This window comes from Bubalus kerabau, chromosome 10, assembly GCF_029407905.1.
Source record: "Bubalus kerabau isolate K-KA32 ecotype Philippines breed swamp buffalo chromosome 10, PCC_UOA_SB_1v2, whole genome shotgun sequence".
NCBI classification, from domain to species: Eukaryota; Metazoa; Chordata; class Mammalia; order Artiodactyla; family Bovidae; genus Bubalus; species Bubalus kerabau.
This window is the reverse complement of record NC_073633.1, coordinates 89,047,443-89,071,684: the sequence shown is the minus strand read 5'-3', so window position 1 is coordinate 89,071,684 and position 24,242 is coordinate 89,047,443. Positions and strand designations below refer to the sequence as shown.

Here is a 24,242-nt window from a genome sequence, read left to right as displayed (position 1 = left end):
ACTCTGCGCCAGCAGCACTAGGCAATTGTGTTTTTAGGAAGGGAAGTGAAGAACAACTTATCCAGCTGAAACCGTGAAGACCGGTGGCTTTAGGGGAGCCCCTGCCCAGACGTGCACCCAGCAGCGGCGGCAGCAGCGGCGGCAGCAGCAGCAGCAGCGGGCAGGCGGTCCACGCGCGGAGGCACAGGAAGGTGTGACGCGTGTGTGCCGCACGCACCATATACTGGACACGGAAGCGTGCAGCGGCCAGGCAGCACATGCACCGGTGTACGCAGCCGTGCACACGCCCATGTGCGTGTTTACACCACAGGCACTTACAAGAGCGTCTCGTGCAAGGTTCCTAAGCAACCACGTGTTTGGCTGTAGAGCTTTACCTCAGACTCCTAAGATGCCCATCTAAAGCATTTACCTTAAGAGACATCTATAAACCCGATTTTCCTCAGGACAAAGCCATTTATGTCAGAGGAAATGGCTTCTGTGCTGTTTCTGGGGCTGGTTTACGAGGGATTTCAAGGCATCCCTGGATTTCAAAGCCACTTGGTCCTAACTCCTCCGACAACCCCTCTTTGTAGTACAGCACTTAAAAAAGAGAAGCCTCTGTTTATCTGGCAGAGGAAACAACCACGCACGGGAGGCTGCGTGGCTCAGGGCGGCTCCAGCCGGGCAGCCAGCAACGAGGTGAGGGTTTCTGGGAATGAGGCTCTGTCATGTAGGGCGCTACCTCAGGAGAACTGGAGTTCACGCTCTGCTAGGGGAGAACTAGCTTTGGTCTGGGTCTGGAAGCAGGAGGCTTCTTAGGGTCCTGCACCTCAGGGGACGGGAGCAAATGCCAGATCCTGGCAACATAGGCAGTGCTTCCCTGGTGGCCCTCCCATGTCCTGGCACCACGCTGCTACAAGCCCCCGGGCCCTACAGCTTCCTGGGAAGAGCAAAGGGGCCCTGGGAAATAGACCACAGGGCAGAAGCCGGTCTGCTTGGTACCACAGTCCCCCTGTTCTGAGGGAAAGCAGAGAAACCAGCTCTCTGAGTTGACTTTAAAAATAAGACAGTAATAATAGCTACCATTTATTGAGTAGGGTCATGAGCTGGTTGCTCTAATAAATGGATGTGCTTTGCACACACTGTCGTATTTGAGATATCTGTGTCCCCATCCTCAACTGCTAAATAAATACAGTAATACCTACTTTGCAGAACACTGTTGGAAATCAGATAAAGAATAAGAGCTAAGCGTGGGCTGCAGGTAACATCATCATAATAGAAAATAATAACAATACAAAGAGTTACGCTTGAGCTTATATACTGCAAACACTATGCTAAGCATCTTTTGTATTTTTTCCCTCCTAATCACTTACTCTTTTTTTTTTTTTTTTTAAATTTGGCCACTGCCTATATGGCATGTGGGACCTTAGTTCTCCAAGTAGGGATCAAACCCACACCCCCTGCATTGGAAGGCTGAGCCTTAACCACTGAACCACCGGGGAAGTCCTTAATCATTTCCTCTTATCTCCCTTTTACAAGGTGTGGAAACCTAGGCTTGGAGGTGCTGCCTGAGTCACAGAGTTAAGTGGTGGAGCTGGAGGAGAACCTAAGTCCCTCTCAGGCCAAGATATGCACGACACGGATGCCAACACTGTGACACTGTGAGCACCCAAGACACGGCAGCTGTTTTTGCCATGCCCTCATTTAGTGATGGGCTTCCCTGGTGGCTCAGACGGTAAAGCGTCTGCCTGCAATGCGGGAGACCCGGGTTCGATTCCTGGGTCCGGAAGATCCCCTGGAGAAGGAAATGGCAATCCACTCCAGCACTCTTGCCTGGAAAATCCCATGGACGGAGGAGCCTGGTCAGACACGACTGAGAGACTTCACTTTCATTTAGTGACAACATCCACCCCAGGCAGCAGGTATCACTGTACCCCTTGGGCAAGTGAGCAACTTGCCTGGGGTCTTATCCCAACTCCAGGTGGAGAAATAGAATTCAACTGGGGCTGCCCAACCCCCAGCTCGAGCCCCTCTCTACATTCTGGTGGGCACTAAAGGGATGTTGTTCTCGGGGGTAGAGCTGGTAGGTCATCTTCAGTAGGGGATGAGAATGCAGTTGGGGGAAATATCACTGCCAGGTTTTCAACAGCATTTAACCCCAGATGGTTGGTGCTACTCAGTCATATCCCAGATAGCCAACTACCAGCTGGCTAAAGAGCTGTGCGATGGTTCAGGGCAGTTAGCTCTCAGGGGACAGTTGGAGCCTCTCAAAAGAGACTCCTGCCAGGGCAAGATGCACCTTGCTGGGTAGTTCTCCACACAGTCCTGGGGAGGATGGAAATAAAGGGGACTCAGATATCACACCTGTACAAAGCTGTTGAAGGGCATTGGGGACTCTGGTGGCCACCCTGTCTCTCCCCCACCCCCACCACATGCCTTCCTGGTGATCTTTCTCCTAACATCCTGCAGATCTAGAAACAGTTCAGCAAAGCTGTGATTGAGGGCCAGCAAATAATGGGCTCTGAAGCTGTCATTACCAAGGAAACCATCCTTGAGGATATGACCACAGGATGGTGACCACTCTCAAATGCTAAAGGTTGGATCCCAGCATTGTCAAGGACAGAGAATCCACCAGCAGTTCCCCTTTACTTTTGCTGCAGCTCCTAAGGTTTGATTGAGTTTTGTGTCAACTGCTCCATGTCTATTTCCCAACTTAACTTGCTATGATGTAAACGCCAGGTCCTCTATCCTTACTTGACAGTCAGTCTTTTTCCATTAGGGGTGGGGATTCAGATGCACCATACTCTTGGTGTAAATGAGAAAGGCCAGGGGGCAGGGAGTAAAACCATTCTCCAGCCCTGTGAAAAAGTACAGTCACGCTCCCCACTCTGGATCTCCATCTCTCTCTCTCCCCTACCTCTGATATCCAGGCATTAATCACCCACAATAGAGTTTTAAAGGCCTGTTATGAGGGGACACGGGAGAAGGAAATGGCAACCCACTCCAGTATTCTTGCCTGGAGAATCCTGTGAACAGAGGAGCCTGGAGGGCTGCTGTCCATAGGGCCACACGGAGTCGGACACGACTGAAGCGACTTAGCCTGCATGCATGCATTGGAGAAGGAAACGGCAACCCACTCCAGTGTTCTTGCCTGGAGACTCCCAGGGACGGGGGAGCCTGGTGGGCTGCCGTCTATGGGGTCGTGCAGAGTCGGACATGACTGAAGTGACTTAGCAGCAGCAGCAGCATGAGGGGACATAGTAACAATCAACTCTGACTGGGCTTTCTTTAGCTTCAAAATGCATCTTATTAAAACTTTGCTGACTTTATTGGCATCACCATGTTTAATGAGAGGCCTCAAAGAATTTGAAAGCAAAAGATGAGGAGAGGAAAAAGCCATAAGCTGTAATCACCATAATTATACAATTCCATGATGAGGTGAAAGCAGCCTTGGCAAAGCCTGGGAGAGGAGGGAGTGTCATTTGCAATCAGGTTGGTCCTCAGGACAGCGGGAAAGAATGTGACAGGATAGCCCGTCCCTTCCCTGAGTTGGGCTGAAGATGAGTCCTTACGGCGGGGCCCAGGAGGAGGGGCCCATGAGCGTAATTTCCCCTTGCTCTAAGGTCTCAGGGGGCGTGTTCTGCTCTTGGCCCCGCTGAGAAAGTTGGGTGCCAATTTGTCCACCTGGAACCAGCAAGTCCCATCGGATAAAGGCGACTGGCTCGATCTTCTTTTCTGCTCTCAACAAAACACCCTTTCTGGATGGGAATGATGTCAGGCCAAGCTTTCTCCAGTGCAGAGCCAGGGAACCCACCGGCTGTGCTCAGCTTCCCTGAGCCCATGGGTACGAGTGTCCTCCGTCACTAATCTCCTCCCAGGCATTTGGGGAGAGAGTCTTGTTGCCCAGGGCTCAAGTGATTGGCTTAAACAACCAAAAACAAAAGGCAAGGATGACTTCGCCTTGCTTGAATTGCAATTGCTTGAGTTGCAATTGCTTGAAGGGCAGCAATTCCACTTCTTGACAGTGGTCTTGCTCTGACTTTATCATAATCTAGCTTTATTTTTTCCTTCAAGGTAGAGTCAAACCTGACTCCTCTGGATCCTTCTTCTCCAGTCTCAGCAAACTCACTCCATTTGATCTGTTCTCCTTTCCCATAGTTTATTTATAAACCTATGATAACATGCAATGTTTCACAAATATTTAATGCATCTGAGGATTCTCCTTGGAGGAGGTGGGTGGAATCCAGTATAGAACCTGCTCTACAATATCCCTGGCCATTCAACATCTGACTGTTTCCAGGGAGCTCCCTGTTCCTTGAGGTGACATATTCCACCCCTGGGAAGTTGATACTGTTAGAATATTCTTAGTAGAGTGACCCTGCCCATGTCTTCTATCCATTTGTTCTAGCTCTGTCTGGAACAATCCAGAACTGCCCACTCGCTCTGGGAGACAAACACACATATAGTTCCTGATGGAGTCTGAATCTCCTTGCATGCGTGCTAAGTCGCTTTAGTTGTGTCTGACTCTTTGTGACTGTAGCCCACCAGGCTCCTCTGTCCACAGGATTTCCCAGGCAAGAGTACTGGAGTGAGTTGCCATGACCTTGTCCAGGGGATCTTCCCCACCCAGGGATCGAATCTGCGTCTCTTCTATCTCCTGCATTGGCAGGCAGGTTCTTTACCACTAGTGCCAGGGCAGGACATGTTTATCTACTTCAGTTTCATCTGACTGGGCTTCCAGAGTCCCCAGCTATTCTTTTCTAAATTGTCTCTAGTTTTGTTGAAGTTCCTGATAAAATAAGAGAGCTTGGAAACAAGATTCAACACAGTCTAGAGCAACACAGAGAACAATGGAGCACTTCTGACCGTTCCACTTTGTTATTACAACCTAAAGATACTTAAAAAAGTGACTGCCTCCCACTTTTACTTCTATCAAGCTTGCAGTCAATTAGAACCCCCAGAGTTTTTAAAACGTGATTACAGTGAAGGCTAGGAATGTCATCCTGTAGTTGTGAGACTGAATTTTTTTTTTTAACATAAATTTTATCTGGTTAAATTATACCTGGTTGTTTGGACCCATCATTCCACCTGAAGGAGATGGTCTTAACATGGCAGACCATACTACCTGTCAAATGAGCAATACCTTCTAGGTGTGCATCTTTGAATATGACTGGCATGTTTGTCTCTTCATCTGAGTCATCAAAAAGGATGTTGGACTAGACAGGGCTGTGGCTGGACCCTTGTGGCCACAATCAGAAACTGCATGTCCCATGGACATAGATCTATGAATTCACCAGCCATTTGGACTCTGGCACTGCCAGGGTAGCTATACACTCTCCACCCCATCCTACCATCCCATCCCTTGAAGTGAAGTGAAGTCGCTCAGTCGTGTCCAACTTTTTGTGACCCCATGGATTGTAGCCTACCATGCTCCTCCACCCATGGGATTTTCCAGGCAAGAGTACTGGAGTGGATTGCCATTTCCTTCTGGAACCCGGGTCTCCTGCATTGTAGGCAGACGCTTTACCGTCTGAGCCACTCCCATCCCTTGGGGAGCCCAAAAACAAACACTCCAGGGTCTTTCTCTCCTAGGCCTTCGGGTAATATCACTGAACTGAAGATCCCACTGCTCCAAGCTCTTTTCAGCTCCCCTGTGGTGTCCCAGTTAGCATTCTGCTTCATAGCAACATTTTAGGGATTGTTCCTTCCTATGGATTTGTATCCTGCCTTTCTTCCAGAATACTGTGCTTCCCAAACTCAGAACCAAAGTGCTCATTTGCTGCTTACAAACAGGGAAGACTCCCATGTTGCTTTTCATCAGGAGCTCATTTTGGAGGAATGCCACGGCCATCTTACTTCTCAGCCTTTGAAGTCCTTAGACCTTGAGCACTCTGACTTCCAACCCTCCGGTTTGGACACAAGCAGAGTTGGGTCTCTTCTCCCTGACCTTGACATTGGCAGTCTGGTCTGCTTCCTGCTGCTGCTGCTAAGTCGCTTCAGTCGTGTCCAACTCTGTGTGACCCCATAGACAGCAGCCCACCAGGCTCCACCATCCCTGGGATTCTCCAGGCAAGAATACTGGAGTGGGTTGCCCTTTCCTTCTCCAATGCATGAAAGTGAAAAGTGAAAGTGAAGTCACTCAGTTGTGTCTGACTCTTAGCGACCCCACGGACTGCAGCCCACCAGGCTCCTCCATCCATGGGAGTTTTCAGGCAAGAGTACTGGAGTGGGGTGCCATTGCCTTCTCCGGGTCTGCTTCCTAGGTTCCTGCTATTCCAAAGCCTGGCTAGCGCCTGGAGGTTTCTCTCCTGCCCCTTGTGTGATGCCACATCTCCCCTGGCAGGTCCAAGGCAGATTCTGTCCTGGGCAGAAACGGGCATCCCGTCCCCCACTCAGGCCTGCCCTCCCTGCTGCTCATCCCGCCAAGCGCCCTGCCGTCGGTCACCTTCACCCTCTGCCTTCTCACTGGACAGATGGGAGCCCTGGGCTGTCCTCGCGTGGCTGCCTGGGGACAGGTGCCAGAAATCTGACTTCATAAGTGACAAGGAACAGGCTGAAATCCCACAACCCCATCAGCCGTTTCTCAAGTGGGAGCTCCTTCTAGAAGGACGTCTTTCCTGAGTTGGTGGGGGGTTGAGGGGAGGTGGGAGGAAGGCTCTGTTACGGCAAAGGGCTGCAGGTCAGCTCCCGAAATAGCTTCCCGCCTGGCGCATCCATCCCCGGCTTGCCCCCAGCCTGCCTTGCGGGAGACTGGCAGGGCTGCGATTTGGATCGGAATCAGTGGCTGTAAACACACAGCTGTGCCTTTCTGCCTCACAGGAGTCTTTCACTTGACTGCTCTGCACATTGGGGTCTGGGGAAGGCAGGAGCTGGCCGGGTGGGGGAGAGTGAGGAGGAGGGAGCGGTTTTGCAGTGCCGAGCTCTCCCCTGTGTCTGGGGGCTGAGTCACTGGTGCGCTTTTGCTCGAGTGGGCACTCCTCAGGGAGAGGGTTTTTGGCTGCTTTTGGTTGACAGATGAACCATCAGCTACGATAGCTGGGGGCTTCTCCTTCCCAGAGGAGTGGCAGGGTCTAGGGCTGGGTTTCTCAAAAATGACCACCTCTGACCTTTTTGATAAGTAAAAGTCTCCCCTTTCCCCAGGGTTTCAGAAAGACCTTCTCCAGGGCCCTCATGGAGAACCATTTTATCTCTTTGTTGCCTCTGTATCCTGCCAGCCAAACTGATTCAGCCATCTTAACATTTTATCGTTGGTTTGCAAAAATCAGACTTTTACGTTTTCCTTTTCTAGCTACAAAACTAAAAGAGTAAACATGCTTTTTCAAACTTCACTTGGACCCAAGATGGAGAGAGGAATAGAGACTGGAAGAGACTTAACCTACGGCTGACTGTGACCAGGATAACACGCCCTCTTGTGACCTCTTTTTGAGCATCTCTGAGAGGACAGTGGTGAGCCAGCCCAGAAGTCTCCAGGGACCCAGAAGGGGTGGCTGCAGGAGGGCGGCAGCGTGAAGCTGAGGTTCCCCGATGCTCACACTTCATTTTTTCCCATGCCCTTGCCCCATGCCCAGGGTGACGTGGTAGTACCCGCATGGGGCCCACCTTTCTGCCCAACTGACCTCACCCCACCTCCCAACACACACCCAGCTGAGCATCCGTTCCAGAAGGGTGGGCACTGCAGTACTGGCGTGGTTGACAGGGTGTGCGGTGCTTAACCTGCTCTTTGCGACTTCTCTCTCCCTGCCATCCAGGGGTCACGGTGCGGAATGAGCCCCAAACGATGGAGGGATGGGGCCTGTGGGGTCAGGGGGCTGCAGCACTCAGTTCTGCCAGTGTTGATCCTCAAATCCTTGTCAAGGGATTTTAAATGGACACCGAACTCAGTTCTTTCCTTGGTTTAATTCCCAGCCTCCGGGGTGGGCAGCCACTTTTCGGGCAGGCTCCTCTCTCATCTGAGGGATGATTAGCACAACTCGAAAATCGCAGGACAGAGAAAAGCACAGACCAATAGAACGTCCTAGCTGCAAAGGGTCCTAGAGATGATTCAGTCCATGCCATTGTACACAGGACAAAACCAGGGTTCAGAGAGGGCTAGCGATGGGCCTGAGGTCACACTGCTAGCAGGCTGAGGCTGGAAGCAGGAGTCAACCTGGGCACGGCTCTGCAGAGTTTCCCAGAGTTCTAGGGGAAGTCCTCACTTCCTAGGAGAGACCAGTTCATGCATTCCCTCCCAAGCACAGCTGTGAAATTCACCTCCATCTCTAGGCAGACCCGGGTGTCACTGCTGCTCGATCACAGGGCTCTGAGATCCGATGGGAGCAGGCTGGCACTATATAGCCTGTGACCCTGACATCCCAACGGGGCCCAGGGACTGTGTGCAATCAAAAGCAACTCTAAAGATTTTTAGCCGACCGTTCCTTGTTGAAAGGATCTGTTCGACTGAGGTCAAGGCCCTCTAGGGGCTCTGCTGTCTAGGTGTTTGAGAGCTCATTTCAGTGGAGCCCAAGGCTCTGCCCTGACATGCTGAGGGGGAGGGGAAACAGCTTCCAGGTGGGAAGAAGGCACTGCTATGTGTGGGTGGGTGGAGGGGGTGGGCTGATCACCCTGGCTGCCTGCCCTCTGCCTTGCCTGGAGGCCCTCAGCCTTCCACTTCCGGTTCAACACCTGGGCCTGGGGCTGGGGGTTTCTGCGTGCAGAGCTGCCCAGAAGGTGGGGGGAGGTTATTCTCAAGAGCTTTTCCTTGGCTTCTGGGCGGGGCGGGGGGAAAGGGAGATGGAAGGCGGGTGACAGCTGGCTCCTAGGGCTTCCTGGTCTCCATCTGACTTCCCCGCTGCATTCCTTGGCAGGCAGGACTGAAATGCTTGTCATGGAGATGCCTCTTGGTGCATGCCAAGGCTCCCTCAGCTCCCGGCCCTTGCTGTTTCAATTCCTAGGAGCACCTTGGCAAAGACCAACTGTGATGTTTTCTTAGGAGAAGGATGAACACCTGGTTCTCATCTCTGCTGTCCTCTGAGACCTCCAGCAACAGCTGTTTCTTTGTCCATCTTGGGAGCCTGAGGCTACAGCCGATGAGGCTCTCAAGAGGGCAGTTGGGGCTTTAGCTGAGCGCCCAGGCAAAGGTGTCCAGGGAGGCTGATGCCACCATCCCTTGGGGCTGCCACTTCTCCTAAGTTAAGTGCTGTTCCTTGTACAAAGATGCGGAGGACTTTTTCTATCTTCTCTGCCTCAGAGTTCCTCCTCTGGAGTTCTCACCAGATGGCTTCAGCCACCACCTGAAGAGGGATAATCCAGTTGCTGCTGTTGAGTCTTGGCTAATGGCCCTTTGCTACTTCTTGCCTTCCTCCCACACATCCTTCTGTCCTCTGTGTCAGAGTTGGCCCTTACTTTGCAGTAGACCGTGAAGGAATGAGCACGCCCAAGAGAGAGCAGTGGAATGGACGGTCTTTCCCCTCTGGCCCCCTTCACACCCTCGAGGTCACCTGTTGACTGCAAAACCAGGGAGATGGCAGAGAATGGCAGGCTGGTTGGTCCTGAGCAGTGCGAAGTGGTCTTCAGTTAGAGAAGACCCTCCTCTCCCCAGGCAGCAATGCCTGGGACTTCCAACCAGAGAGTCTGAAGAGGAGATGGAAGGCAATGCAAACACAATCTACAGAAGCTTCCTATTGTGGCTTTCATATTTTATAGCCACTGTGTAAGGACGCTTCCCAATGCACAGAGCTGGAGGAAAGAGGCTCCGTTCATCTGATCTGAGGCCATGTCTGAGCACCCCCCACCCCCTCGCTTTAAGAACCTGCTATGTCACAGCTCTTCCTGGGCCCAGGGCTCTTGTGACCAGGGCCACCCTGTATGATGGTGTGAGTCATCTACTGTACAAGGGCAGATGAGGGTTGAGAAGGGGCTGAAATCCAGCTGCACTTTACTTGGCCAGCTGGGCATCTGTGGGGTTGGGCCCATCAGAAGGATCCTGTTTTCTGCTCTGGATAAAGATGCACTACGGGCTGGCTGCACCATGCCGTGGACTTTGAGTGATATTTGCTTCTGAACTTGGGCTGGCCCTATCAAAAAGCAGGCCTTTATGCAAGCTCTATGGCTCTGGGTGGCCAAAGTACACGGTGCCTTGGCACAGCATAACCCCTATTTGCTACTTGCTACCCCAGTTCTGCATGACTCAGAATGAAGCTTCCATTAAAAGGAGTCATGGGAAAAACAATGCCTCTGCTGGGGATCGTAAGGCTCCTTCTGCACTCAAACTAGCATGGCTCCAGCGGCTTCTATGAACCATACTGAACTCCCTTCTAGGATCCCATGTCAAAGGGGGCCTCTGTGGCCTTCCACAGATAATCCCTCCATATCATGATATAGGAGTCTTAGAACAATTTGCTTTCTCCAAATGTTTCTCCTTTACTAAGAAAAGAAAGAGCACTGCATGGGAGAAATGTTGGACCCAGATTCAGTCTTGATAAGAAGTTAGCCGACCAAGATAGTGAACGATCTGGATCAACATTTCCTGTCACCGGTTAGTCCCGAATGGCAGCTGGCCTCACATCCCTGGTCCAAGGACTGCTCAGCTTCACTCCCTCGTTTTCCATGACGTGGATGGTCTTTCTTCACGTATTTCCCAGAACCCTTATTGCTCTTGTACTAGCCTTTCATTGGGTTTTATAGTTCACAGTATACAGAAGATGAAATATTCATGTAGACCTTCTTTCAAAGAAATCAAGCACTTAATGTATATTAGATCCAGAAAATGGCTATCAAATTGTAAGACATATTGGCTAACTGGTTAATTTTGTTTGATTAGAATACTGGGCTGTGAAAACCACATTCTTGAGTTCAAGCCTCAAGTATTCTGAGAGTTGCTACCGCTCTAGAGCTGTGGGTCATTTCCTCAAACTCAGCCTCATCTGGTTACCCGAAGTGGTGTTATCCCAAGATCACAAGGAGGATGGATGGATCGAAACAAGTCCATCTATATTTCTACTACTGGAAACAAAAAATCAGAATGCACGACCCTTTAGAGTCTTTATAGAAAAATAACAGGCAACCTAGGAATGTTTTGGTTTGGAAGGTTGGGCTTTCTCTCATATAGATTCGAAAAATCTCAGGAGCTTAGGAGATTTTTCTCCTTCAGCTGGCCCTGAAAACATCTCTCTAAGTTCTCCCAGGTGTACACTTCAAATGCTTGGAAGGTGTCTGGTGCTTTCTCATTCCAAACACTTTGTTAACAGACCTTGGAGAACCACTGAACCAACACCACTTCTGGGAAGAAGGGACATCAATAAATGCTCCTCGCGGAGCTGCATCGAGATCATGTTTGCTCTCCCAACACCCACTTCTCATGAAAAGCAGCCTAGCGAGATCTGGATGCCTCATCTGAGGACCAGGCTTCTTCTCACAGACTCAGCCCACGTGGTCAACCTGAAGGGCCTGCCCAGGGTTGCAGGAGTTTTGCTTTCTCCATAATATACTCTGGACTTGTCAACAAAATCCCTACACCATTCTCCACTTGCAGCCTCCAGGCCTCAGAAGAGAGGGAGCAATGAGTTCCCATCACTCTCTATCAGCCATTAGGGGTAGAGGGACTCTCACAGCCTTGCCTCCAACAGCCCATGGCAACTTCTTGGTGCGTGAAGCTGTGTGGCTGCGGCAAACCAGCCATGAAGACAGACAGGGGATCACAGGCCTGACATTCTGCAAGCTCTGATTTCTCATGAGGAAAGACCATAGAGAGAGAAGACCAAAGAAGAGATGGGATGAGCACCCATATTGTAATTGCCACCTACTTGAGTTGCTGTGAAGCTGACATCTAGCAAATTCAAAACTCTGTTTAAATTTGGTTAAGATGCATCTAGCTATGCCAGGTAAACGACCAGGTTGCTGTCCACCCAGAATTCTTAGAATTTATGTTAAAAGGATAAAATAAAGATACTAATCACACAGTAGTCAGGTTTACAAGGACTCTCCCCTGCAACAGAGGGAGGAAAAAGGCAAGTTAGCATCAGTGGGTTTCTACGCTTTGGGAAGCGAAATTTGACAAATTCTATGCATGGGATGCTGGCTCCCTGGCTGCTCGCTGGTTCCTTGTGAACAGTGCAAGTTGGGCTGCAGGAGCTCAGTAGCTGGTTTCAGGAAAGAAGGGGACTGGCTACTTCCCGTAGGGACTGGCTAAGCCCTATACCTCAGTCTTACAGAATATGTGTGCATGCTCTTGCTTCAGTCGTGTCTGACTCTTTGTGACCCTATGGACTGTAGCCCGCCAAGCTCCTCTGTCCATGGGATTCTCTAGGCAAGAATACTGGAGTGGGTTGCCATGCCTTCCTCCAGGTGATCTTTCCAAGCCAGGGATGGAACCTGCCAATGCCTCTTGCATTGGTAGGCGAGTTCTTTACCACTAGAGCCACCTGGGAAGCCCAATCTTACAGAGAACATTACAGAAAAAGGAGATGAGTCTGTGCTTGACTGCAGACCACAGTTCAGAATCTGCACCGGGCACCACGGGGATGACCTCCCCACCACGGCCATGCCACCCCCTGGCTACTGCCCTGTCACGCTATGCAAAGGACGCTAACAAGGGGCTGTCAGGGACATGGGAACTCATGCAGAGGCCACCAACACACACATACACACACACGCACACGCACACACGCCAGCTGGACCTCACCGCCAGAACCCATGCAGCACGGCCGCCTCCTGCACACGCAAAAGCCACCGGCACAGCGGCAGCAGCTCGCCTCCCGCACCCGCGTGGCTGCCAGAGTCCCAGAGGGAAATTTGGATTTTTTTTTTTTATGAGCTACAGTTCTGAGCCAATTTATTTCATGGTCCAGCTAGATGGCCTTCTCCCTGGGCTGCTGCAGAAGGTGCATCCACTGAGCAGCCCCAAGGGTGGGGCAGGGGTGGTCCTTCCTTCTCGAAGCCCCCTTGCACAGGAGAGCAAATGTTGGGCCAGGGGCTGGGGGTGGGAGGGCGGCGTGCACCCGTCTGCAGGGGGAGCTGCTGGGCCTTTTGTCTTTTGCAAACCGGTCCCTAGGAGAGAAGCCACCGACACTCACAGAAGACCATGGGTGGGTGTGCTGAGGGAAGAGCACTGGGCTCCCTCCCCTCCCGAAGGAAACGACAACCACCACCGAGAAAAACGGAAAGAAAGCCAAAAAACCAAAGAAAACCAGCTGAACTTACCACACTGCGAGTGAACTTTTCTAAGGAAGTTCTACGACCTTGCTCACTTTCTGGCTTTAGGGAAAAAAAAGATAGGGAGAAAAATACAGAAAAAAAAAAAATTCTTCAGATAACACATGGTTCCTAAACAGCAGCAGCGGCAGCTAATGAACCAAAACAAAAGCAAAACAGGGCGGAGGAAAAAAAAACCAAAAAAAACAGGAAGAGAGAAGCAGCCAGAGCTGTATGCAGGAGTCAGTGGGAGAGACAGGAAACAGAAGCCCAGGAGAGATGGGGCTGCCTCCTCAGAGCAGCAAGGGGAGAGGGGTGTTTGCTTCTAGAAGAGTCATTCATCTTGCTTCTGGGCTGGAGTGGGAGCCACCGGGCTGGGAGCCGGGCCCTGGGGAACAGTTGGGTGATGCTGATCATTGCTTTCAACCAGCCAAGCCCCTATGCAGGGAACAACTGGGGGCCTCAACTGGGGACACAGTCCAGACCAGCTCCCAGGGCCAGTGGGGTGTTGGGGGGATGCTACTGAGATGTCAGGAAATGGCCGTGCACAAGGCGAGGTCATCAAGTCCTCCGTGAGTCTGGGTTAGGACTTTCTCTGAGATCTTCCAGCCAGAAAGTTTGCTAACTTATAGGACATCCTTGAGGCCCCCTAAGGACGCTCTTTCTGTATCCTGAGATTGAGGAGGCTCTCTCTGCCTATGTCTTTTGCAACCCCAGAGGTCTTGGGTCTCAGAAGGAGTATTCTGGACAGAAAATACTCTTCCGGTACCTGGGCAGGTGACTCCTTCCAAGGTTTACTCATAGCAGGCGGCAGACGACAGGCAGCTCAGGAGCCTCCTGGGGAGTCTCAGCTGAGGGCACCCCCTCCCTGCCACCCCCCCCACAATACACAGAGAAGGAAGGGGGGCAAAGCCCTCATTACTCCCCAGACCAGGCAGCTCTCCTCTATGGATAAGGGGGCGTGGCATGTATTTGACCCTCTCCCCAAGTTTCCTGCTTTTCCAAGGTGGGAGGAATTACATCCCAAATACCTGTTAGTTTTTCCTAGAGCCCAGCTCCGGGGTCCCAAATCCAAGCCTGGGAAATCTGGAGAGTACACACACTCACATGGACACACACTCACAGACACACACTCTTACATGGACACCATACTCAGACACACAAAACACACACTCACAGACACATACACTCCCATGGACACACATACTCAGACACACACCCTCATACGCACACACACACTCACAGACACACACAGAGCAAATAATGGAAGTTAGAGAGCTGAAGAAGCAGCCAGGGGTCTGTGGGTCTGCAGGACGTGCTGGAAGCCGAGGGGGCAAAAGGCAGTCACTGCGTGTCACTGGGGACAAGGTCAGACGGCTTCCTTGCCATCATGTGCTATCCCCTAGGCTGGCTGCTGAAGACAGAGAGGATACTGCAGGAGGAGAATGCGACACGAACGACACACAGCAGCAGAGCCAGGCTGGTCTTTGTCCTTCAGACGCAGCACTGAAGGATATGTGCTGGGCTTGGCACCGTACCCAGTCTGCACTCGGGGATGGCAGCACTCAGCTTCAATCCAGTGGGCAACCTGGGGGCCATCCATGTGGCTCAAATCAGGCCGGTCCTAGGCCCCACAGCTGGAATTCTGTGCCTGTCCTTCTCATGCCCTGGCTATCGAGTGGCTACTCACAGAGAGGGACCATCAGCCTGACTCATTTGGCTTCCTCTGCCTTGCAGAGGCCCTTGGAGCTGCCCTGGAAAATCATACTTAAGCGTCCTGGCTATGCTTATTCCCTCAGTCGTGTCTGACTCTTTGAGACCCCATGGACTATAGCCTACCAGGCTCCTCTGTCCATGGGATTCTCCAGGCAAGAATACTGGAGTGGGATGCCATTTCTTCTCTAGGGGAATCTTCCTACCCCAGGGATTGAACCCAGGTCTCCCATGCTGCAGGTGGATTCTTTACTGTCTGAGCCACCAGGGAAGCTGGAGGGGTCCTCGGGGGGTCCTCAAATTGTCCTGGAGGGGTCCTCAAATTGTCCTGAGGGGTCCTCCAAGCCCAGCTCACCTGCCCCCTGAGGACTTGGCTCATCAGAATGACTAAGATAGTTGGATAGAGGATGGATTAGGGAGGAAGGATCGGCAGGCTGTGCCCCCACAGGGCATCAGGGGACTTTGTGAGCAGAAAAGTGAGGCCGCTTTACAGCCCACCTCTTAGCTGGGACTATGGCTCACATCCCTTCATGACCTGAACGTGTCGATCTCATGGTGAGCCCATCCCTGGCAACAGAAGACACTCTGGGTCTACCTGGAAGTGTCGAGCTACAACTCCAGTCCATGCCTGGAGCTCAGGGGGAAACAGAAGAAAAGGTAGGCTTGTCACTGTTTTTAGAAACATCTACCCCCTGAATATCAAAAGGGCATTGGCTTCGGCAAGAGCTTTCAGCCCCCAAGGACACCCCTTGAGTGGGCTGAGATGAAAATTCTAATAAATTTCATTGGTGACATGTCACAGGCAGGCCATCTGTTCCTGCCTCACTTGAGTGACCTCCTCTGTGAAGCTTTTCTTGTACAGGAGGACTTGAGGACACAGGAACCTCAGTCCCACTCCTTGCGCAGGGGTGTGTTTTCCCTTTGCACTCAGACTCACAAGGAGACTGAACGGCCTCTGGCTTCTTCTGTGTGTGTGGACATGCATGTGGACAGGCCCAGGTGACCCCAACTGCGGGAGCCCACGATTTCCCCACACTGGGATTGGTTCAGGGTCTCGAGCTGCAGGAAATACAGAACGCTCACTTTGACCTTCTCCCCTGAGATCTGGGCTGCCGATACTAAACGTCTTCACCTTTCTTGAAAAACTGGGTATCAGAACCATTATTTGGGGGGACGTCAGCCCGCTCTATCAGGGCCCCTCCACCTCCACCCTCCTGCCAGGGAGTGGCTGGAGGCTGGGCTTCATGTTGTCCATCAGAGGAGTGACATATGATGGAAAGGATGCAAGCCTAGAAAGCTGGGTCTCAGATACTCTGGGTGTCCCCCAAATCTACTTCTCTTTCTAAGACTCTCAGGGATGGCCTCAGGGCTACCCAAGGGCTCTCCTAGTCTAGGGAGTGACACGGTTACCAGCCATGTACACAGACAGGCTCCCAGCCCATGAGGTCACAGCACACAGAAAGAGGGGCTGCATGACTGAGAGAGGCCATCCCTAAGGCTGGACAGACAGTGTGTCGCTGGACAATTGCAGGCTAGGGGACTGCCACCGGGAGGCTGAGAGGGAGAAGAAAGGGATGCACGTGGTCTTAAGCAGCGAGGCACACGAGTCCTGGAGTTTGGCACAAGGAGAGCCACACTGAAACCCCCGTGGACCTCAGATCAGACCCGCAAAATGCAGAGTGTTCACTGGCACACGAACCATGAGCCAGCCCCCTACCTTCCCCTTCCCTCACCCCCTGTCCTTCCAGCTCTGCCTTCCCTCCTCCCAGAAATCCAGCCACATTCATTCCTGTTCCAGTCACCCCTCACTGCCTGCATGCTGGGGGGGGTGTCCCTGCACCCCCAAATCTAGACCCCGAGGGCTGCAGGGAACCAAGACTTCATTCAGAGTGGAGGAGCTAGGATGCCATTTCTTCTTGGTTAAAAGAAAAGGCAAATGCTCTGGGACAGGTGGCAGATGGGAAAGAGGAAAGGGCAATAACCCCAGGCAGGATTTCCGGTGCCCCATCGCCCTGGAAGAACTCTAAGCCTTTCTATGCAGAGGGGGCTGCTGCAATCCTTGCCTCACACTCATCTTTGCGTGCTGATCAGGGCAGGAAATTCTGTGGGAGGGGGCTGGACCCGGCAGTGGTTTTCTCAGGGGTTCGCTGATGTCACAGCCAGCCCTCTGCTCCTGGGCTGCGCCGCAGGGGCCACTTAGGTGGTCACTCCCTCCACCATGGGCAGACAGGCAGATGGAGATGCTGGGTACTGGGAGAGAGGAGGCCACACCCTGGACCTCAGCGGGATGGGCCGGGGTGGTAATAATCCTAATTGTCTTCTATTGGAGTGGAAGCAGGGACAGAAGGGAAAGAAGAAAAGGGAAAAGAAAGAAAACCCAAGGGATGGTATTCTCACGTCACACCAGCAGCAAGCAGCAGGCAAAGGTCAACAGAGCTAAGAAAGGCAAGGCTGCCCTTCCAGGGATACCTTCTTCCTGGCCAGCAGCAAGTCCTGGTAAGCATTGGACCGGAGGAAGCGGGCGTAGCTGTCACTCTTCATCAGCTTGTAGATGTGCTCCTGGGGAGGTGGGAGACGGGGAGACACAAGAAAGAACTGTCACCCAACACTAAAGGGAATTGCAACCCAACCGGCCACTGTTAGGAAAGAAACAGCCCAAAGTATGCTGGTGTGAACTTGGAAAAATAGGTAACATGCTTGCTTCGTTGTTTCTCCTCCCCGCCCCCCTGACTCAGAAAACATCAACTAAAACCTATTTTCTTTCTCAGCATTAAAAGATCCTTGAAGATCATGTCCCGGAAGCTTTGTAATTGGGCCTTGGTGCCACATTGAGATGCGCTGTTGCTTAATGATTAAAACCACAGGCACAGCGATAAGAAGGAAGGAACTACCGATGATCCAACCACTTGGATGAATCCCAAAGGAATTATCACAAATGAAAAAAAAAAAAAAAAAAAAGCCCCAGAAGGTTTACACACTATATGATTCCATTGATGTCACATTCTCAAAATGACAAATTGTAGAAACAGACAACAGATGAGTGGTTGCCAGATTTCAGGGATGGGAGACGGGCAGGAGGGGCGGGAGGTGCGGTTATAACAGACAACAGGAAGGGTTCTTTGGTGAAAGGCCAGTTCTGTATCTTGACACATCTTACACATGTGATAGAGTTGTATAGAACCACACACACACACACACACACACACACACACATGTGAGTACAAGAAAAATTGGGAAATCTGATAAACTCAGGGGATGTAGCAATATCAACATCATGGCCATGATACTGTACTATGGTTTTTGCAGATGTTACTGTTAGGAGAACCTGGGTAAATGGTGTGTCTCTATAGTATTTCTTATAAGTGCTTGTGAGACTAAAAGTATCTCAAAAAGATTAACTAAAAAAAGTAGTCCACAGGCAATGATGCAATTGGGTCAGTTAATGCACATCAGGGCCACCATCCCATCCTGGAAGAGTGCTCTTAGAGCCAGGTCATGGGGTCTTGTGGGCAAATATGCCAGAGGCTGGGGCATGGTGCCCTCCTAGGCTCTGAGAGCCATTACATTCTGGCCATGGCAATGGATTTTACCCTTGACTTTTAGCTAATTCCTGTAGCCTCGTGATCCCTTTCTAATACATCTGTCCTCATTAAGGACAGGGAAAGCCAGGTTCATTACAAGAGGGAGCTTATCAATTGAAAAAGGGTTATTTAGCAGTTGAAATGTAAGATAGCACAGCTGCATGGGAAAGCCTGGTTGTCCCAAGAGACGACCTGTTAAAAGGAGGGTGGGCTTTCCCTAGAGAGGGTGGGATCGTTAGGCGGGGAAGCATCTTCTCTGATGTACACTCCTGTCCATCCCGTGAAGCTGGATAAGGGCCCCAAGGCTTGGAGGAATGGAGAGCTGGCCAGTGAAGAGGATGCTCCATGGAAAGGCTGGACTTGTCATTAATGACCTCTTCCTCGGGTATTCTTCCCAGGGGATGGGTGAGGTAGAGACCTTTCCTCAGTTGGGGGTACCCTGTAGAGGTACCTGGCCATTTTTGAGATGCTGGTACATCCCAGAGGAAGCTGGGTTACATCCAGGGCTTGCTAAAACCCTCTCCCTACCCATCTCAAAAGAAAGTGAAGGCATGGACTTCCCTGATGGTCCAGTGGTTAAGAATCCACCTGCCAATACAGGGGACACTGGTTTGATCCCTGTTGCAGGAAGATTCCATATGCTGCAGGGCAAGTAAGACTATGCACCACAACTATTGAAGCCCACACAACAGAGAATACTGTGCTCTGCAGTGAGAGAAGCCACCCCAAGAGAAACCAGCCTGTCTCAGTAGAGAGTACTCCGCACTCACAATTAGAGAAAGCCCATGTGCAGCAAATAAGACCCAGCACAGCCAAAAAACCAAAACAAAACAAAACAAAAAAACAAAACCAGAAAGAAAGTGAAGGCAGAAAGCAACCATCAACTTGGTGCCATGTGGGTCCCTCTCTGGCCATCTTACGTGGGACCACACATGGACCTGTTTGGGCACCAGCTTCATTCTTGCACAGATGATCCCATATTTACAAAAGCAGGGTGCAGCACTCCTCATGGGAATGGGACCACTGCAAGGAGCCAAGAGAAACGAAGCACTGGCTTCGATCTGAATCTGCTTTGATGATTCAGATACGTTCTGAGTTAATAAGCTTCATGAGAACATGTGTTGGTGAGTGTTTTCCTGCAAATTTCAGACAAAAATCCAGCCCACGCTAGTTTAAGTTCCTTGTGGGAACAATGTGTTTTTAATCTCTTTTATGTGCATAGCGTCCAGTGTGGGGTTAAATGTTAGCGGAATTTATGCGGCTTTTTGGTTCACCAAAATACTGGTCTGAGCCTGCAAATACTGAGCAAGTTTACAGGCTCCATACTTGTTTTGGTTTAGGATCAGTTTCTGCTCTCTGTATGGAAGGAGACAGAGGATCACATTCAACTCAGAGGAGGTCCCTATGTGGGCATCTTAATTCAGCCCTAATTGTCTCAAAGCCCAGACCGAGAGACATCAGGGTCTTTGCATTTGTTGTCTCTTCGAAGTGGCCTAACATTTACATCTAAGGTATGAATGGAGAAGACTCTGGAGAGTCCCTTGGACTGCAATGGAATCAAACCAGTCAATCCTAAAGGAAATCAACCCTGAATATTCATTGGAAGGACTGATGCTGAAGCTCCAATACTTTGGCCACCTGATATGGAAGACACAATTCATTACAAGAGACCCTGATGCTAGGAAAGATTGATGGCAGGAGGAGAAGGGGGTGACAGAGGATGAGATGGTTGGATGGCATTATTTACTCAATAGACATCAGTTGGAGCAAACTCCGGGAGATGGTGAAGGACAGGGAAGCCTGGTATGCTGCAGTCCATGGGCTCCCGGAGTGGGACACGACTGAGCAGCTCAACAACAAGGTACAGATGCTAACCCAGAGCAAAAATGGCTCACGGTCTCCTTCTTCTTGTCTCAGGCATGGCTTATGTCTGGCCAGCAGAGCCAGGTGGCTCCTGAGTCATCTGGAGAGGCCTGTCCCTCAGGCCTGGACCTTCTCCAAACCCCTCTCCAAGGCCACAGCCCCCTGCTTGTTGCTCTGATTTGTCACAAGAATCGAAATGCCCAGGAATATCTCACAAAATTCCCCCTTCTGCCCCAAGAGGAGTAAGGAAACCTCTCCTAGACCAACCCTTCTGGCCTTGAGAACAAATTTCACCCCCAATCCAGCTAATTCCTCCAACTCATCATAGGCAAGAAAAGCCATTGAAAGAAAGAGTTTGTCAACTGAGAAAGAACAGAATAAAGCAGATGACTCAGTATTTGTTCCCCAAAATATTTGTTGAGCATTTCCTAGGTGCCTGGCATTGTGTCAGACACTAAGATCACAGCATGATCGAGACAAAAGAGGTCCTTATTGTCATAAAACTTGGATTTCATTGCACAAGGGTGTGCGTGACTAATTGAGCTAAGGGCTACAGGGAAGAAGTTCAGGTTCAAGGTGCTGTGAATGGGTAAAATTGAAGATGAATTCCCTGCCAGAGGTGGGGAATGCTGGTCCAACAACCAGGAAGAGCCTCGTCATGGCAGGAAGAGCTAAGGAGGTGGGAAGTGTCTCCCAGTTCCTGGTCTGGTCAACCAGAGAAAGAAGGATGATCCAGGGCTGAGGAGGAAGGCGCAGCAGACAGTGGTCCCCTCTTCGGTGGTGGGGATCAATGTGGGTCAGAGGGACAGTTTGGGCTCTGCTCTTGTCCTAATGTCACATGGCATCTTGACAATTTGTTCCCAAGGCCATAGCCAAGGCAGGGACCGTGTGGGAAGACAGTAAAGAGAACATGGCCTGTTGGAGGTGGGCTACACGAGGTGGTCTCACTCTGCCAACCCTATTGCTAGCTCTTGGCCATCACGATGACCATCTCAAATTGCCCCATGAGGGAACAACCACAAAACAACCACAGCAGATGGAAGTCATGGTCTGAGCAAAATGGAATCGAAGACTCAGATCCCTCAGGCCCCCTACTGTGGCTTCAGGCCCCTCTGGCTGGGGCCTCCCTCCCCACAGTCTATGGATCCAGGACTCTCCTCTGCCCTCCTCTCCTCCCCCAAGCAAAGAAGCGGAGAAGCGGAGCCTTTGCTGTACCCACTTATGGAATTCCGTTCCTTCCTCCTCGCCAGCTTTTTCTAAGAAACACAAAGACAGTAAACAGGGGGTGGGGGAACGCAGCGCTGAGGTTTTTTTTCTGGGAATAAGAACCAAGATAGGACTCAGGGTCTTTGGCCGGTTCCCAGATGCAATGAGTTTATCACTGCCAGGGACAGCAAGTGTACAAAGCTCTTGGCAGTGACCCCGACTGATTTATGAGGGGTTCTGGTTTGTTTCCCCTGCTTTGCAGACAACCAGTCTTAAGGAAAATGTATATCCAGGATCTGCTAAGAGCAGGGGAGCTGCTGGCAAAACCAGTGAACCCCCACCCAGAGAATTCCCAAGGGGCCGGAGAGAAAGAAGTTTGCATTTCTCTTCTTTGCTTTTTCTTGTCTTATTTTCCTCCCTCCCTCCTTCCCTCCTCCCCTTCCTCTCTGCCCCTTTATTTGTCCTTCCTTTCTTCCTTCTTCCCTCCTTAGACCCCTCCCTTGTTCCCTCTGTCTAAAAAAAGAGATGATTGAGTTAACTAGGAACATGCAGAACTACCAGGGTCCACATCCGCCTTCCTGCCATGTAGGGAGGCACCTGCTCCAGACGGGGGGAGGCTCAGTCTCACTGGTAGAGAAACTGACATTCTAAGGCCCGAAGTCACACTGAACATCTCAGCCACGATTCTCGTGCGGGGAGGGGGTCACACCCCTGGGCGGGTGACAGTGATGCTTCAGGGATGTCCCTGATGAGCTCCTCCACCTCATTTCCCTTCTTGGGCTCGGCCCTGGGACAGGAGCTTTGCATACCTGAGATGCCAAGGCAGAAGCAAAACCAGCTGGAACCATGGGCAGCGTTTTATAAAACCTTTAAAGGGAGTATAATCTATAAAAATACTGAATCGCTATGTTGTATACCTGAAACTAATATAATCTTGTAAATCAAGGGTACTCAAAAAGAAAGATTCTTTCAGAAAAGAAAGCAATGGAGAGAAAGAAAATAGAAAACCCTCCAAAACTCAAGATGACCAGAATCGGTGGAGTCCAAGACACATGCAGGAGGTGGAGGGAGTGAGCAGTGTCTCAATGTCTCAGAACCACACCTGCTACAAATCAATGGTTTGCAGGGAGAGTCCTCAGCTGGAAAGCTCCTTTGTTTTTAGACAAAACCCAGTGGCCCTCACAAGTGCTGGGGAAGGTAATCAGACAAATGCCCAGGCCTTGGGCCCCGAGCATGCCGGAGCAGCTGGATGACTTAAGAACACCCTTACATCCTCCTCTTGGCTGTGGGTTCCTAAGACAGTTACAATCTCATTCCCCAGCTTTAGAGCATCCTCCTGGAGTGGGAGGCCACTCAGCTGGAGCACTGCACAGCTGCCAAGAGCCCTTCTTGGGATTTTCAAGTGTCCTATTTTTCTTTCTTCGTCTCTGTCTTCCACATCCACCTTTCCTGGAACAACATCCAGGCTTTGGGCACTGTTGAGTCCCTTGTGGTCCCCTGAAGGAAGATAAGATTGTGGTGCAAGATGTGATGTTGCTGCATGAGATACTGGAAGGGGGACCAGGCTGGTGGTCAAAGGCTTGGATTCAGGTCCCCACTCACCTTTTTCCAGCCCCACCAAGCACACAGTTAACCAGGGAAATAGAGGGGAACCCATTACAAAAACTGTACACAAGCGAAGTAATGATGATAACTGGCTTACATGAAGGGACTGCCCTTGCCAGAGAGGACGCTGGGGAGGAGACCAAAGACCATAAGATTCCTGGGGAAGGAGAAAAGTTGTCTTACTTTCATTGCTGTTGTTATTTGCTCAGAATTGGTGTTTAGGTTTAAACAGCTTCCTTTTACAGAGGAGGACACTAAAGTCCTACAAATTTGAGTGCCTTGCCGGAGCAGAGTCAGGATTTGAGCCCAGTGTTCTGTGATCCCCCCCAAAGCTCACACTCTTGCCTTGGCACCTGCTGCTGTTCATGGTCCTTCCGTTGGGGTTTCGAGGGAGCCAGGTTGTGTGGCTGAGACAAAGTCCTCAACGTGTGGTCAGCAGAAACGTTGGGGGCCTCCTCTCAAGCTTTCATCTGAGTCACCCCAGGGGTGGACTGTTCACCAGCCCCACTTGTCAGTGACAACAACGGCTGAGTCACTCAGGGTGACACAGACTCTGGTTTCTCACCTCACAGATCGTGTCCAGCTTCCCTTCTGCACCAGCAGGAAGGGCCAACCTGGCAAAGCTCTGAGTGCTGATCAGACTCCCGGGAAGTCATAGGCAGCAAGTCTGTGTCACAGAAAGTCACCCAAGAGATCCCTGAGTCTCATCTTTCAAGAGGATATCTTAAGCCAAAGGCCTTCAGACCTTACGCCTGGCTTGCTGAAGTCTAGGGAAAATGAACACTTTTCTCATCATGGGTCCTGCAGGAGGACAGAAGGTGGGACTGCACTAGGGTAGGGAATTGACGGGGATCCTACGTCATTATCTGCCTAATAAACATAGCAAAGACTCCACGACCATGTGAACAACCACTTCAGTGAGAGACAGTAGCCTCTTGTCCTCAGGATGCGGCTTTGGACAATCATCCCAGGATCCTGTGAATCTTTTTTTCCCCATGTTTTTCTCTCCTCTTTTTAAACTGAAATGGAGTTGGTTTTCAGTGTTGTGTTAATTTTTGATGCATAGCAAAGTGCTTCAGTTACACATATATACATGTGTGTACCAAGTCGCTTCAGTCCCATTTGACG

General features: G+C 51.0%; 1 protein-coding gene across 3 annotated transcripts in view; it reads right to left on the bottom strand.

Moving 5' to 3' along the window:
- The window catches only part of RGS6 (regulator of G protein signaling 6), a 622,410-nt gene that overhangs the window by 10,487 nt on the left and 587,681 nt on the right, over positions 1 to 24,242 (bottom strand). For 2 of the 3 annotated variants that reach the window (XM_055538549.1, XM_055538550.1), the window contains exons 16-17: positions 17,329 to 17,418; positions 13,156 to 13,209 (exon numbers count right to left, since the gene is read on the bottom strand). In XM_055538549.1, the coding sequence (XP_055394524.1) occupies positions 13,156 to 13,209; positions 17,329 to 17,418 (144 nt within the window). The remainder of the gene's footprint in view (positions 1 to 13,155; positions 13,210 to 17,328; positions 17,419 to 24,242) is intronic. The other variant, XM_055538551.1, reaches the window with a different exon arrangement.